General features: G+C 39.3%; 1 protein-coding gene across 4 annotated transcripts in view; it reads left to right on the plus strand.

Moving 5' to 3' along the window:
* Positions 1 to 17956, plus strand: part of vrk3 (VRK serine/threonine kinase 3) — a 118474-nt gene that overhangs the window by 28419 nt on the left and 72099 nt on the right. For all 4 annotated transcript variants that reach the window (XM_076287940.1, XM_076287941.1, XM_076287942.1 and 1 more), the window contains exons 2-4: positions 1733 to 1896; positions 6806 to 6913; positions 13275 to 13382. In XM_076287940.1, coding sequence (XP_076144055.1) covers positions 1733 to 1896; positions 6806 to 6913; positions 13275 to 13382 — 380 coding nt within the window. The remainder of the gene's footprint in view (positions 1 to 1732; positions 1897 to 6805; positions 6914 to 13274; positions 13383 to 17956) is intronic.

Raw genomic sequence — 17956 nt, forward strand, 5'->3', positions numbered from 1 at the left:
TTGTGGGAATATACAAAGATTTTTTAAATATGTTTTTCTTTATTCTTCATGATGTCTTCTTTTTGAAAACACCAATTTGACTTGTCTTATGCAAATCTTTCTTTTTTATTTTCCACCCTGAACATGGGCAAAATGCCCCATTGACATCAATATGTTTTATATAGAGTCACCACACTGCCACCTGTGGTTGTATAGAGTAACCTGTTGTAGCTCTATACAAAACATATTGATGTCAAAAAGAGGCTGAACAAAATCGACACCCCCCTCCCCCTGTAAAACTGGCTGTATCTTGGGAAGTATTGATCTTACATAAGAGTAATTTTACAGTGTCTCTCCTGGGTAACATAGGTACACCTGGTAATTTTTTCAGAATTTTTTGAGACCTAAGTGCGTGGGCCCTGGTTGAATTGACGTGGAATGACCCTCTCTGTGATTATCAAATAGTATTTTGGCTTGAAATGCACATCCCCAGTGAAAAGTTCCCTCCCATTCCTGCATGTCGGTCAACTTTCGATTTAAAACAAGTTGATGGTGATTTATTAGCAACAATAAATTACTAGATAGGCCAATAAAAGATCTTCATATTCTGGAATCATCATGAAGTACCATGACAACTTTAACAAAAAGTTGATGCCTGTTTTGTTCATGCATCATATTTAATAAGAATTCATTCACGTCTCAAGAACTGTCAAATATGACCTTATTGGCCCCAGCCGTGGCGCAACTGGCTGGGGCACCTGCACTGTACGCCGGCGACCCGGGTTCGATTCCCGCCCCGTGGTCCTTTCCAGATCCCACCCCGACTCTCTCTCCCACTCACTTCCTGTCACTCTCCACTGTCTTGTTGCATAAAAGGCATAAAAGCCCCAAAAAATATATACTTTAAAAAAATATATGACCTCATTATCAGAGTCTATAAGTGTGAATATTCCACGTTCATATGATATTTTTAGGCCTTGGTATAAGTCAATAATGTCTGCAATTTGTGTGTATTTTCAGATATTTTCACTAATAAGCCAATTAGATGCCCCTTTACTGGTGAACACAAAAGCATGTTGTCTGTGGATTGATGGATGTTCTGCTGAGCTGGCAGTTTCTAAGCAATGAAGATCAATCAATCCACATGGAATACATAATTTGTGGCCATAGGTACCTGATTGGCTTGTTTGTAAAGATGTGGTCAGAATTGAGCATAACAAAATGTGGAAAAAGTAAAGTGCTGTGAATAGTTTGTATGTATGTGATACACCAATAGACCTCTGAAGTTTGCCTACAAAAAAGCTGCCATCTTTGAGATCCGTTATCTAGTGATTTTTCCTATGGGAAAATAACATGGGGGTTTTTGAATTATCGCACCTGTTTAACTTTCGCGGGGCAAAGAAGTATGAAATGCAGACGTTTGGCTCAACACACTTGTGATCTTTGGTACGCTAAGACGGCAAACTTAGATTTTTGAGCTTTAATTTACACCCGGATCTCCTTATATGGGCAAAGATGGCAGCTTTGGTTCTTTTTTGTAGGCGAACTTCAGAGTTCTATTGGTGGCAGTCAATTAAGTGTATTTTTGGCTTGAGTAGCATCGGCCATTGAAATGATTGGGGCAGTATATCCTCACTCTCTCCTGGTCTAATACCTCCATGGTGAGGACACAGCATAGATTGCATAGCTCTTGCTTTAGGGTTCAATTGAATTGAATTGATTGACATTTTCTAAACTTCTAATCTTTGTTCAGTTCAGTGATGGAGAGGATGGCACTGCATTTCTGCCCTCATTGTGGTACCCGGCTGCAACCAGACTTCAGATTCTGCCCATCATGTGGAATGAAACTGTCAGGAGATATTGATCCTGGAAGTCATGGATCTGCGGGATACACAGACAACAATGCTAAAATGGATGGTAACATACATATTTTTGTAAATTTCACCTGAATTCATTCTTCATTAAACCTACATTAATTCACAGAACGACATTACCCACATTATAGATATAATAGACTTAAAATCCATAATTCAAAGGACTTTTCGGGGGTTTAGTATCATGTGCATGTGTATTTAATTTGAATTGTTTAGGATCTACTGCTTATAGGTGTGAATAGCTAGTAGGCTAGTCAATGAATTTCTCACAGTGTTTATTTGGGAACCGGAGAAATCTGAGAGCTTGTGTTTGATTAACTCTGCAGATCCACCTGGCACTTCTCCCATTCCCAATTGTTTATCTGATATGGTGTGGTCTTTACACAATGATAGATAGAGGGAATACTGTCAAGGCACTTTAGTAAACAAGCACTGACTACTATTGATGTCAGTATTACAGCTTTGTTGCTTGACCTAAATAATGAGAAAAACGGTGGTAGTGTAGTGGCTGAGGAGCTGGGCTTGTATGCACTGAAAAGTTGTGGGTTCAATAACCAGATTCCAGCCTTGTGCCCTTGAGTAAGGCACTTAACCCCAAATTGCTCCGGGAACGATGGCCCTTGCAATATAATTGACATATAATTTAAACATACAATTTAGACATACATGGTCCGTGTATCGTTCGTTCATTTGATATTGCCATGGTGCCATGGTTAGACTATCGGCTGAGGAAAATGAGATTCTGTCGCTCTGTCCGAGTGGACATTTAAATAGGCTAGCCATTGTCTTTAGGTTAAATTGTGAGTGGTAAAGTTATAATCGGACTGGTAGTCTAATTTAACACTGCAAAACAGAAGCAGCAGCTGCATGGTGAAGTCAATAGCCTAGGGCTGTAACGATACACCAACCTCACGATTCGGTTTGTATCACGATTTTTGACCCACGGTTCGATACAAATCTCGATTTTTCTTTTTTTTTTTGGGGGGGGGGTAGACATTTTATTAAATAACATTTTAATAGCCTCCCTTAGAACACCAGAGGATTACAATATAATATATCTATTATTTTATATCCTGATATAAAAATATTTTTCTGAATGACTGATATTTATGACAGCACACTTTATGCAGATTAGCCTATAGCCTAGGCCTGCTATTTTTTTATTACAACTCTACCTCTTTAATTCAGCTGTCTGGTTGAAGCCTGGAAATATTGTAAACAAAGTAGCATAGTTGGCTAGCTTAGCCTATCATAGTCTACTGATTGGACTGTTCAGTTTTCCCATGTGTGTTTAAGTTTCAAGGTAATACTTGTTCTCCTTGGGACAGGCCCTTTTGGGAAACGTTGGTATTGAGATGATCAGTCAACTTCAATGCAAGAGTTTTATACAAATATGTGCAGCATGCTAATGATGCTAAGCGGATTTAATAGTAATTTAGCTAGTCGTCTTCTATGCGTCCTTGCTTTCACGATTGTGAATGTTTTATTTAAGTCGCGCGTGTTCATTGAGCAGGAGAGGGAGGGAGTGCGAGAGAGAGCGGGGCAAGGAGAGGGGGTTTACTTCTATACCAGGGGTGTCAAACTCATTTTGGTTCAGGTTTGGTTTGATACAGCCCATCTGATCTCAAGTGGGCCGGACCAGTGAAATAATTGCAAAATATCCTTTGACAACTCCAAATCTCCAGCTTAGTTTTTTTCAGTAGGCTATGCTTTACCCTTCAGCCTACATTTGTAGCCTACATAATCACAAGGGATATATAGATTATAACACATTTATTCAGAGAATCTATTCTATTCATCAATCTAATTAAACCATGTTAAAGCTACTGTTCATAAACAAATTACACAAATAATATAATAGTCAGTGTTTCCCACAGAATTTGATTGAATTTGTGGCGGTAGCATGACTTGGACAACACAGTTAAAAGGCTGCTGATGTGTGGATGCAATTCATAATGTTTTCTACGTAGTTAGTTAAAATAAAAGTTCGTACTTCTCCTTGGGACAAGCACTTTTGAGTCTTGAAAACACTTTTCCTTTCCATTGATAAGCAGCTGTAAGTAAGCATGCTAAACTCGACATCCAAACAGTATTCTAACGTTAGCTTTGAGATACTTGATTGCATAACTTTACTTAGTTTAGTCTCCTCAATGTACTATGTTGTGATAAAACCTTAGCAGAGTTAACTTTAATGCAGCAGTTTTGAACAAATTTGTGCAGCATTGATGCGGATTTTATAGCAATTTAGCCCGCCATCTTCTATGCAAGTTAATAGTACAACCCAGATTCCAAAAAAGTTGGTACAAGGTACAAATTGTAAATAAAAACGGAATGCAATAATTCGCTAATCTCAAAAACCTATGTTGTATTCAACAGAATAGAATATAGACAACATATCAAATGTTGAAAGTGAAACATTTTGAAATTTCCTGCCAAATATTGCCTCATTTAGAATTTCAACACATCTCAAAAAAGTTGGGACAGGGGCAATTAGAGGCTGGAAAAGTTAAAGGTACAAAAAAGGAACAGGTCAATTGGCAATAGGTCATTAACATGATTGGGTATAAAAAGAGCATCTTGGAGTAGCAGCGGCTCTCAGAAGTAAAGATGAGCAGAGGATCACCAATCACCAATGCTGCGCCGACAAATAGTGGAGCAATATCAGAAAGGAGTTCCACAGTGCAAAATTGCAAAGAGTTTCAACATATCATCATCTACAATGCATAATATCATCCAAAGATTCAGAGAATGTGTGGAAAAATCTCTGTGCGTAAGGGTCAAGGCCAGAAAACCATACTGGATGCCCGTGATCTTCGGGCTCTTAGACGGCACTGCATCAAATACAGGCATGCTTCTGTATTGGAAATCACAAAATAGGCTCAGGAATATTTCCAGAAAACATTGTCTGTGAACACAATTCACCGTTGCCAGCTAAAACTCTATAGTTCAAAGAAGAAGCCGTATCTAAACATGATCCAGAAGCACAGACGTCTTCTCTGGGCCAAGGCTCATTTAAAATGGACTGTGGCAAAATGGAAAACTGTTCTGTGGTCAGACGAATCAAAATTTGAAGTTCTTTTCGGAAATCAGGGACGCCGTTAGCCTAGAAATCTAGACGCGCCCCTACATTTGCTGCCAGGGCTAGTCTAGCAACTCTCCGTTGGCTTGTGAGCTCCAGAAATCGAAACTCAATCAGGCCAATGAAATCGTGTATAGAGTCGTTAGGTGGGCTTAACATAATGATTGATGGCAGAGTTGCAACGGTTTGGCTTGAATTTCCTGCTACTTGAAAACAAATAAGATGGATGTTGCTGTTGGCGAACAGTGTGACACGAGTTAAGCTTTTATTAAGTTGGCAAACGTTTGAACTAGCCAACTAGCTCCGCTGGTGGGAAACGCATGGGACTCATAGTGCTGCCGCTGTCCTATTGCGTGCAGAGGGAATTTGAAAGACAACTGATTATCCCGCCCCTCGGACTGAGCACTGCAAACGGTGAGTGCCCAGACCCTACATTTTAATGTGGGTCTGGCTCGTCAGGCTAGGACGCCGTGTCATACGGACTAAAGAGGAGAAGGACGACCCAAGTTGTTATCAGCGCTCAGTTCAGAAGCCTGCATCTCTGATGGTATGGGGCTGCATTGGCCTACTGGTTAGCGCTTCGGACTTGTAACTGGAGGGTTGCCGGTTCGAACCCCGACCAGTAGGCACGGCTGAAGTGCCCTTGAGCAAGGCACCTAACCCGAGCGCCGCTGTTGTTGCAGGCAGCTCACTGCGCCGGGATTAGTGTGTGCTTCACCTCACTGTGTGTTCACTGTGTGCTGAGTGTGTTTCACTAATTCACTGATTGGGATAAATGCAGAGACCAAATTTCCTTCACGGGATCAAAAGAGTATATATACTTATACTCATTAGTGCGTGTGGCATGGGCAGCTTACACATCTGGAAAGACACCATAAATGCTGAAAGGTATATTCAGGTTCTAGAGCAACATATGCTCCCATCCAGACGATGTCTCTTTCAGGGAAGACCTTGCATTTTCCAACATGACAATGCCAAACCACATACTGCATCAATTACAACATCATGGCTGCGTAGAAGAAGGGTCCGGGTACTGAACTGGCCAGCCTGCAGTCCAGATCTTTCACCCATAGAAAACATTTGGCGCATCATAAAACGTAAGATACGACAAAGAAGACCTTAGACCGTTGAACAACTAGAATCCTACATTAGACTAGAATGGGACAACATTCCTATCCCTAAACTTGAGCAACTAGTCTCCTCAGTCCCCAGACGTTTACAGACTGTTGTAAAGAGAAGAGGGGATGCCTCACAGTGGTAAGATGTGGAAACATGGCCTTGTCCCAACTTTTTTGAGATGTGTTGTTGCCATGAAATTTAAAATCACCTATTTTTTATCTTTTAAATGATACATTTTCTCAGTTTAAACATTTGATATGTCATCTATGTTCTGTTCTGAATAAACTATGGACTTTTGAAACATCCACATCATTGCATTCCGTTTTTATTTACAATTTGTACCTTGTCCCAACTTTTTTGGAATTGGGGTTGTAAAACTGGTTTACCGTGACCTCCCTAGTGTATATATATTTATGGCTGTATAATGTGTGCATGTTTGGATAGTTTGGCTACATGTGGTACTGTACAGTCCTTCAACTCCCTTTATTTAAGGTCCCCCCCTGTGTTTATTTACCCCTCCTTGGACTAATGCAACTGTGGCAGAAGAACTTCGCTCTACTAAAGTATATGTGACAGTAAAACTTGAAACTTGAACTTGAAACATATTAAATGTACCAGTAATGACCACGGCTGTCTATTTGGCTTGGTAGATCTAGGGACACTGTCAACTTTAAAAGCAGATCTTGACTCAAAAAAGGTTGACTGATGTAGACTGTGTTCTCTGGCTAATACCGCATCCTTTTATTACATTCAGATATGAAAAAGTTTGAACCCTGCTCACCTCACATACACTCACCAGTGAGGATGACTCGTCAGACTGCTCACAATGTTCAAAGCCACCCTGCAACTCCTCCATCTACAGGTATGAATGTATTGGGGGCCTAGCACTGAAGGTGCAGGGCCCAGTTGCACGAAGCACCTTAAGTTAAGATTTCCCCTTAAAACCTGATTTAGGGCCCCTTTAAATTAAAATCAGGTGTACAAACACTCTTAAGTATTCTTAAGGTTTCCTTAAAATGTTCCCTTAAGTATTTAAGGTTTTGTCCTTATTTTGTAAAAAATCTCTTAAACTGTTGCACAAATGACCTTAGCAGCCTTACTAAGGAGGAAAACCTAAGACACCTCTGACTCTACCTTAACCACATTATTAACGGAGATGATGCTGATAAATGAAGTATATTAAGTACTTTTGACAATTGAAAATAAAACCTCTCCACTAATATGCTTACTCTGTCAAATAGGCCTATCAGAAACATGCCATATTGTTATTGTGTGGTACATAACGTTATTGGTAGAGATTGTCTTGGTAGTGTATAGGTCTAATTGAGTGCCTGTCACTTTAAGACGTTCGTGAGGGAACCCTAACACAGTTAAAAGCCTGCTGATGTGTGGATGCAATTCATAACATTTTCTACGTAGTTAGTTAAAATAAAAGTTCATACTTCTCTTTGGGACAAGCACTTTTGAGGCTTGAAAACACTTTTCCATTTACATCGGGATTTTGCAAGCATTCAGTGTCACAGTCAATGAAATGAGACCTGCATGAGTAACAAAATTGACAAGCAGCAGTAAGTAAACAGTATTCTAACGTTAGCTGTGAGATACTTGATTGCATAACTTAACGAGTAATACAAGCAGCTGCAAGTAAGCATGCTAAACTTGACATCCAAACAGTATTCTAATGTTAGCTTTGAGATAGGGCTACTGCTTGATTGCATACTGTAACTTAACTTCGTTTAGTCTCCTCAATGTACAATGTTGTGATAAAACCTTAGCAGAGTTAACTTTGATGCAGCAGTTTTGAACACATTTGCGCAGCATTGTCACGATGCTAAGCGGATTTTATAGCAATTTAGCCCGCCGTCTTCTATGCAAGGCTTCTATGTGGCAACAACGATCCTTCAACAATCGTTAATGTTTTGTTAAATGCACATGCAGAGGAAGGGCAGCGGGCTCGTTACGAGAGAGAGTGGGGCGGGGCAAGAAAAGGCAGCTCAAGGATTTTATCTTATCTCTAATTTAAATAGTACAACATAGAACATTAATGTGTGACGGCCGGTTTTGATTTCGTGGCGCCCTTCCACTGATTAGTCAACTGATGGGAAACACTGATAATACAATTGCCACTTGAAATTACATACTCTTGGCCCTGAATCTGATCAAATTGGTCTCAAACAGAAATGAGTCAAATGTAGGGCTGGGATAAACGATTATTTTTTAAACGATTAATCTAGCGATTATTTTTTCGATGCATCGATTAATCTAACGATTCATTTTTTCAGTCCGATTCGATTTCGATTCGATTATCGATTATCTCCCCATTAATTCACTAATAGCAACTTGTTTATTTACATATCTGAATGAAAAAACATGAATTCTTTAACATTGCAATATATGTTTATTGCTCTTAAGATTCCAAAATAAAAGACTGAAGTGCAAGTAACTACAAGTGCAAAGTAATGCATTCTTAGTCAGAGGTAGCATTCAATAAAGTTCAGTAGGCTAGTGTATGTCTAATTGAGTGCCTGTCATTTTAAGACGTTTGTGTGGGAATCCTTGCAATTAACATTAACACAGTTAAAAGGCTGCTGATGTGTGTATGCAATTCATAACGTAGTTAGTTCAAATAACAGTTCGTACTTCTCCTTTGGACAAGCACTTTTGAGTCTTGGAAAACACTTTTCCATTTCCATCGGGATTTTGCAAACAGAGTCAATAAAATGAGCCCTGCACGAGTAATACAAGCAGCTGCAAGTAAGCATGCTAAACTTGACATCCAAACAGTATTCTAACGTTAGCTTTGAGGTAGGGCTACTGCTTGATTGCATACTGTAACTTAACTTCGTTTAGTCTCCTCAATGTACTATGTTGTGATAAGACCTTAGTAGAGCTTAAACTTTAATGCAGCGGTTTTGAACAAATTTGCGCAGCATGGTCACGATGCTAAGCGGATTTAATAGCAATTTAGCCCACTGTGTTCTATGCAGTGCTTCTATGTGGCAACAACAATCCTTCAACAATCGTGAATATTTTGTTAAATGCACATGCAGAGGAGGAGGCTGTGTGAGTAAAAAGTGCAGCTCAATGAAATTATGTTATCTTATCTTTAATTTAAATAGCAGGCCTACAACATAGAACATCAGTGTGTGGTGGCCGGTTTTGATTTCGTGGTGCCCAGCCACAGATTAGTCAACGTATGGAAAACACTGAAGGTGTAAAATTAAAAATATTTAGCAGCACATGTTATGCTTGACTAATCGACGCTTATATTTCTGCGTCGACGTCATCGATTACGTCGACGCGTTGTCCCAGCCCTAGTCAAATGGTGTAACCTGTTACACCATTTGACATTTCTATTTAAAATCAAAATTTGCAGGCATTATTAGGGACAACTATGTACACACTTCACCTTTATGTGAATATTCAAACACAGTTTTTTACATTAAATTCAATATTTGGTTACACTTTACTTGACAGTGTCGACGTAGAGTGACATGACACTGTCATGAACGTGTCATAAACAAGTCATATAATAAACGTTTATGACATAACACTTCTGTTATTAAGTGACATTTTTTGTCATAACAAGTTAAGGTTAGGATTAGGTTTAGGGTTAGAGTTAGGGTTGGGGTTAGGATTGGGGTTAGGATTAGGGTTAGAGTTAGAGGTTAGGATTAGGGTTTGGATTAGGGTTAGTCCAATATTTTATGATTTATGATTTATCAATATTTTAAGGAGGTCATACCATTTGACATGTAACCTAAGCTTGCCTGACCATGGCCTAAAAACACTTAATTATGTTACATTTTTAAGAGAGTTACTAACCTTGACTCATAGTAGTTGAGGTCTTCAAGAGGTCCTTCTATGTCACGTAATTTCCCCTCACATGATCCTCTGACATAATACTTACAAAATGGCTCCTTAAATTGACATTTCAAATGGTTGCTGTGACAGACATGAACAATGGGGTTTTGTTACTTTTATTAATTAGAACAGTTCATGTGCAAGATCATGCCAGATTATTTTAGAAGGGATTTTGGAGAGAATTACTCTTCTCTCTGCTTCCCTCTGACAAGTGCTTCTGGAGCATTACCACCCACACCACACGATTCAGAAACAGTTTTTTCCCACAAGCTGTCAGAATCCTAAATGGACTTGTCCCATGTACATGATGTTTTATTGATGCTTCGCATGCAAGTATAGTGGTTGTGTATGTGTGGGTGTATATTAGGGATGTCACGATTAGAGATTTCGGTGGTACGATAATTGTCTGAAGAATAATCACGATTTCACGATTATTACAATTATTTTGCGGGAATATTTTTCACAACAGTACTAATGTAGAAAATCACACAAACACATTCTTTAGAGGTTTTGATCTTTAACGGTTATTTATTGCTGTTTTTTCACAGTAAGACACCGCATAGTAATAATAAAATAATCACTCTGCTTTGTAAACTACAGTATATCCGCATTTCCCTTTTGGATAAAAAGTCAAAGGCTGTAGTAGAACACACCATTAGAAAGTGTTCTAGTATTTCCAGTTTGTGCATTGTTACAACATTTGTTTTGGAGGTAGATAATGGAAACATGGAATAAAAATTTAATTGAGAACATATAGAGAACATCCTAAATTCTGTTCCACCCTCCACACACACACACACACACACCGAGTGAAGATTATGGCTAAATGTCATGTTTCTATTTCATACATTTTGAAATTCATAAAGATGATATATTTTGTTAATGATTTATAGTATTTTATGATGTGCGTAATTACTAGTAGGTAAGAATATTTAGTAATTTGAATACTTCATATTGATTTTTAATCTATTACACTTAGGCATATCATTTATGTAATGTGGAGGTCTAATTGAGTGCACATTTGTGGTGTCTAGGTGTAATTGAGTGCCTGTCACTTTAAGAAATACGTGAAAGTATTTAGCCTTCAGGCTAACAGTTTTAGGCTAATGAAAAATAGTTGCGCATAGTACGTAAGGATATGTGGATGCAATTAATTGTTTTTTCTGTGTCATTAGATAAAATAAATGTTCAAAAAAAATAACAAGTCAAAGAAAATCTTTCTGGGATCATAGAAGAGATAAATGTTTCGCAATGTTCCTTTGTGATTTTGGTGAGCACTAGAAGCTACTTAAATGACATGACGTGAGCTAGCGAGATAGTTAGCAAGTAACTCCAGATGTCAAAGTTTGCCAATAGGTTGCGTAGCCTATTTCTGAAATGTCATTAAACCCAACCTAAATGAACTAAATCTTATAGCTTAGGCAGGTTAGCTATACAAACTTGACAGATGCAAGTGAGCAAATCAACTTAACATTCGCCTATTATTATTTGTTGCTGGGCAGCCTCAGCATCACTTAAACTAGCAGCCATGTATTGCTGTTTTTGGCATGACAGCTGCAGCTTGAAAGTGTGAGGAAAGACGCAGGCTTTACTAGGGGTGGGGAGGCACTAGAAACACACGCCTTGTTGCGAACACGCATCTTACTGCAAAACAACATTGTCATTCTTAAAAGTATCGATAATAAAATTAGGAATTGTGAGGGTATTGCTGTGCATCGTTTTTTTGGGCTGATATAAACTAGGGGTGTAAAGATTAACCGATACGTATCGGTATCCGTTTTTAACGTGTAAGATACGGCTACATTGATATGTGAAGCCCCGTATCGGAATAAAACTGAAATGAACCGGTCGTTATATCGATTTACTTGTTACAAATCGGTTCATAACCTTTTCTGCTCGCTCAGACTCTGATTTACGTTGCAAGCAGCGCGTTCATCCCACTTCCTGGTTTGAAACTACACGTGGCACGGATTTGTGGGGAATGAAGTTCGTTTTGGGCTACACTCATTGCCCAAAGTAGTCAAAGGACTTCATTACCCATACATCTACTGCAACTTAAGCACGTGACAACTCGCACTCTGTCGGTGTTTGACAGTTTTTACTCTTTTGTTTGTCAAAATCTAGCGCGAAATTAAACACTTACTATAGCATTCCTAAACGGCAACGATAGTCTGTAGAGTAGGCCTAGCCTTACGTTTGATGAAGGGATTTCCTTAAAGTTAAAGAATAATTTGACCCTTGCTGCTAAAACGATGTAGGCTACAAATTATTATTATTTTGCTCATATTCACTCAGACTTGATTTTATTTTGGTATTGTCTTACCTCAACAATAGGCTACAGCTCCTTGAAAACAATCAGATATAACTCTAGAAAATCTATAGTCTATAAAAATGTATTTTTATGTTGTATTTGACTGCTTTGTTTGGCTGAAATTACTATTCTTTTTTTCATTTCAATATGATACAAACCTCAGTTTAGATAATCATATTCACACATTTGTATTTGCCTAATTGACATGACCATGATAATTGATAATATAAAATGAATGTGCACCTTAAGCAAATGATAAAAAATCTTTCAGAATGCTTTCCATTCTTCAACTGCATCGAACTGCATCGAATCGCATCGCATCGAATCGTACTGAATCGTTTTTTATGAACATGTATCTTTTCTTGTATCGAATCGTGCCCATGTATCTAGATGTGAATCGTATCGTCTTTTACATGAGAGATTCACACCCCTAATATAAACCATTGTTGATAGTGTCTCGTTGTTCTTCTGCCAAGATGACGAGTAGCACTTTCTGTCAAGAGCAGCCAGGTCCCTCTCTTTTCTGTTCGAGTGCACCGTTGGTGTTACTTTGTTTTGGTTCTGTGCGAGTTGCGCTAATCTGTCTATGGTACCGGATGTACGTTTTTATGAGTGTCAACGGAAAGGCGGTGTAGGAGAGCCTTCACTATTTATTAACCGTGACATTTCACACCGTGGTTAATAGTAAAACTGGTTTACCGTGACATCCCTAGTGTATATACAGTATATTTATGGCTGTGTAATGTGTGCATGTTTGGAGAGTTTGGCTACATGTGGTACTGTACAGCCCTGCTTCAAATCCCTTTATTTAAGGTCCCCCCTGTGTTTATTTACCCCTCCTTGCACTAATGCAACTGTGGCGGAAGAATTTCGCTCTACTAAAGTATATGTGACAGTAACATATTAAATGTACCAGTAATGACCATGGCTATTTGGCTTGGTAGATCTAGGGACACTGTCAACTCTAAAAGCAGATCTTGACTCAAAAAAGGTTGACTGATGTAGACTGTGTTCTCTGGCTAATACCGCATCCTTTTATTACATTCAGATATGAAAAAGTTTGAACCCTGCTCACCTCAGATACACTCACCAGTGAAGATGACTCGTCAGACTGCTCACAATGTTCAAAGCCACCCTGCAACTCCTCCATCTACAGGTATGAATGTATTGGGGGCCTAGCACTGAAGGTGCAGGGCCCAGTTGCACGAAGCACCTTAAGTTAAGATTTTCCCTTAAAACCTGATTTAAGGCCCCCTTAAATTAAAATCAGTTGTACAAACAACTGACTGACTCTTAAGTATTCTTAAGGTTTCCTGAAAATGTTCCCTTAAGTATTTAAGTATTATTTTGTAAAAAATCTCTTAAACTGTTGCACAAATGACCTTAGCAGCCTAACTAAGGAGGAAAACCTAATATACCTCTGACTCTACCTCAACCATATTATTAACTGAGATGATGCTGATAAATGAAGTATATTAAGTACTTTTGACAATTGAAAATAAAACCTCTCCGCTAATATGCTTACTCTGTCAAATAGGCCTATCAGAAACATGCCATATTGTTATTGTGTGGTACATAACGTTAGTGGTAGGCTAACGTTAACAGAATTCATGTGGATGTCTTGTTAGCCTACCATGAGCTTTGGTTTGGTTTTGTATAGGGATGTACGATATTGGCTTTTTTGCCGATATCCGATATGCCGATATTGTCCAACTCTCAAATTTCGATTCCGATATCAGCCGATACCGATGTCGATATGTGGGTTATTTTTCCTCAAAACTAATTTAGGTAACATCACATATCTCCTGTTATGGAATTAACACAACATGCTTAATGTTATTGTGATGCCCCACTTGATGCATTCTTGAATGCAACAAGGCTTTCCAAATGTTAACATTGTCTGTGCAAAATAAGAAAAATACTTCAACTTAATTTAGGGAAAAAGTGCCATGTTTATTTTATTTTTTTTTAATTGTCTCAAACAACAGTTTGGATTACACTCTCCCTGAGATAATCTTGACAATGCCCACAACAAATAGGGCAAATTTGACTTCTTCACAAATGATAAAACATTGTACCTGAACAACTATGTGCAACATAGCAGAATGTAAAGCCAACTAAAATAACAGGCATAGTGTATGACAGGCTACCCTTTTTCTGTGTTAAATGAGCCTGCATTTGTAGGATGCTTCATGAACTGTTTCTTTAACTAAAACTCAATCACCTTAATTGAATGAATGCACAAATATGAGTCATGGGTGTCTGTTTTTACAGACAAGACAGACCCTCACTCTAAACCCGTCCTTCCTCATATACAGATATCTAGGCTATATTTAACATTTATTTTATATTTGGCCTGTTATGAAATCATGTATTGAACAATTTAAGCACAGCTCAGCTTTAAGAAACTCAAATAGCCTAGATGCATGCTTAGCATTTTGTGATCATGAAGGCTACTTTCACAAACTCTTATAGTCAGCTGTCCTCTGATTTACCGATATCTAGGCGACATTTGTAATATTTGTTTTGTATTTGGCCCGTTATGAAATAATGTGGAACAATTTAAACACAGTGTAAAACTTAAATCCCAAATTTGGAGACATCCACGTATGTTGAAATTTACTGCAAATTCAAAACGGGATTAGTCTGGAACGGCTAACTGTACAGGGGACTGCTTTACACCTTTCTGTTCGGTAAGGTCTGCTGTTTATTCTGATATATGGTTTGTCATGTGTTAAACGAAGGGTTCTGAAGTATTCCACCGAGATGAATGGGTAGGGAGATGGACGCAAAACCTTCAGTAGAATTTATGATTAAATTGAATGATATTATTTACTTTTCTCGCGAACCGTTCACCACAGCAATTAGCGGCTAACATCGATTAAAAGCTGAGAAAAAGCTCTTTCATGTGATACTTGTGATGTCTGTGTGATGAGTAGGATGGGTTAATTTGGACGCACTTTCTTTCTTGCGCTGTCACTTTCTCCACTGCGTAATTTGGCCATAGGCCATAGGCTAAATATATATCGCTATTAGTAGGACGTAAAGCAGAATATTTAAAGAAGGGGGCACCAAGCCACCGTGGCCTGTAAACCTCTGATTTTCAAAGGGGTGTCACGGCCAACGCAAGGGGTTACTACGGCCACGAGCAAGTTTGTTACTGCAGCCATCCACGCTTGTTTGTATGCTTCAAGACGCAGATTGATGAGGTCATCATCTGTGCGCCGGTAAACGCTTCAGGAGCGCATAGGCACTATTTGGGTGTAACGCAAGCATTATGTTATCGGTTTTAAGGCAAAAAAAATCCGATAACGATATTAACAGATATTACATTTTTATGCTAATATCGGGCCGATAATATCGGTTGGCCGATATTATCGGACATCTCTTGTTTTGTAGGATTCTCTGGTTGTTGCGTTGTGTTTTAGTTCTAATGGTTGTATTGAAGATGGTCAATAAAGCTTGACGGCGGAATCAGGATCGGCGATTAGATGATGATTTGTCTGATGTTCCTCGGATGTTCCCAAACATCGGCCTGTCTGACCTTCCTGCTGTTGCACAGGCCTAAGGCACAGTTATGTTATGTACAATAGTATGGACCTCTCCCCGTTGTATACTACACACAGAAGTAATATATGAACACATCAGAATACAGTAAGAATACCCCAGAATTCTACAGTCCCCCCTCTTGATCAATTAAAAAAACATAGATTTTTTATAGATCAAACAATCGTAAACAGAGTCTGATGTGTCCTAACAAAAAATAGGAAAATAATAAAACCAAGCATTACTTCTCAGGCACTTTAAGGAAAAGAAAAAAAGTGCAGGCACCTTGAAAGAAAACTTAAAAACTGATTATGTTGCTGATGATTATCTCACATTCTAAGGGTCAAAAGAAAAGGGAAACAAAGTCTTTTGGAAGTTCAGGAAACCGGCCGGCAACACTTCAGTTCAAAGGCAAAGTCTCTGTCCCAGATGTTGTCTGTGGTTCCCGGCAACCTCATAGGCACATGTGGAGTTAAAAATAAAGAGCAGTATCAGTTGAAGGATAGACATGAAAACAACAGTATATATATAGTCATCTATTATAGGGGTTTAGCATCCTCCCAACCCTGGTCCCCCATCATTCTCAAAAATCGGCAATTGTAATTGTATCCTCAGATTAAACATTCCACATATCAGTAATCACACATATTTAATCATAAAAACAAATATAGCTGCAAGCAGCAATGTGGGGGCCAAGCAGGCAGTTCAGCAGGCCAGATTTGCCATGTAAGTCAAAGCCGTTGCATCAGACATATAGCCTTAAGCAGTCACAGCAAGTTCCATGCCATACAACCCAAGATTGGCTGAGTTACAAGGTCAAGTTTCACATCAAAACATAACTGATTTTGTGGAGCTGAACCAGGGCTGAGTCTCGCCACCCCCTCCCCCAGCCAACCCACCGCCGCAACCGCCCCTGCCCGTCCCACCCCGCCCCACCCTTGCACGCACGCTTTAGAATGAACTGGATGGAACTTGCTGTCATCAGTTTCACGTCAAAAATAAAAGATTGACTGAGATATGATCACACTTGCTGTGATTTAAACAGAGAGGTCAAAAATTGACGTCATAGGGTGTGTTGAACTCGGCTTGGCCCAAGGATTCCAATGATGCCTCATTTTGCCATTCGGGTCAACAGGTCAAAAGTTACGTCCGTGAACACAAATCCAACTTTGGCCTGTTGGTGGCGCTAGAGCGCTTGAGGTGCCGGCATGAAACTTGGTGAAATGAATTATTGGACTGTCCCCAATTAGTGTGCAAAATTGTATAACTTTTTACCAGACGGTTCTATGGGCTGCCATTGACTTCCATTGCAAAATAATGTGCATCAGCAACTACTGGCCAAAATGCATTTTTGTCAATTACGGAGCCCCCTAGAGGTCAAATGTCACCAAATTTCTTGAGCGTCCTCCCGATGGGGTCGGAGGTACATGTACTAAGTTTGGTTTTGATACATGAAAGCGTTGCTGAGATATGAGCTCACTTCCTGTTTGGCGGCTTCGCCGCAAATTTCGATTGGCTGTTACAGGCGAACGCTTCTGTCAATTGTTCCAGAAAAAAATACACTGATAAGGCATGGTCTGAAGATGGTCTCTGCCAATTTTGGTGAGGATCAGCTGAAATTTGTGACCTGCGAAAATTCGTACGTGTTTTTGATTAAATCCAATATGGCGGCCGAATAAATTACGATGACATCACAAGTTGGCTTGTGTCGGCCTAAGGACCTCCAACAGTATTATCAGACACCACTAGTGAGTTATAATTCTAAGCACAACTGCAGCTACAGGCCAAAAGGCATGTTTCTTAATTACAGCGCCCCCTAGAGGTCAAAGGTCACCAGATTTCTTGAGCGTCCCCCTGATTGGGTCCTGAGTCCATGGACTAAGTTTGGTTATGATAGGTGAATGGGTTGCTGAGATATGAGCTCACTTCCTGTTTGGCGGCTTCGCCGCAAATTTCGATTGGCTGTTACACGCGAACGGTTTTAGTTCCGAAGACAAAAAGCAATGCATTAATGAGGCATGGTCTGTAGATGATATCTGTGAAGTTTGGTGTCGATCGGACAAAATTTGGGACCTCTGATACGTTTTAAGTGATTTTGATGAAATCCAAAATGGCGGAAAATCCATCATGGCGGAAAATGACGTCATAGGGTGCGTTGAACTCGGCTTAGTCCAAGGATTACAA

The sequence above is a fragment of the Alosa pseudoharengus genome, unplaced genomic scaffold (genome assembly GCF_046254945.1).
Source record: "Alosa pseudoharengus isolate Yale_2024_CS ecotype anadromous, Long Island Sound unplaced genomic scaffold, YU_APseudo_1.1 YU_APseudo_1.1_scf_16, whole genome shotgun sequence".
Taxonomy (NCBI): domain Eukaryota; kingdom Metazoa; phylum Chordata; class Actinopteri; order Clupeiformes; family Clupeidae; genus Alosa; species Alosa pseudoharengus.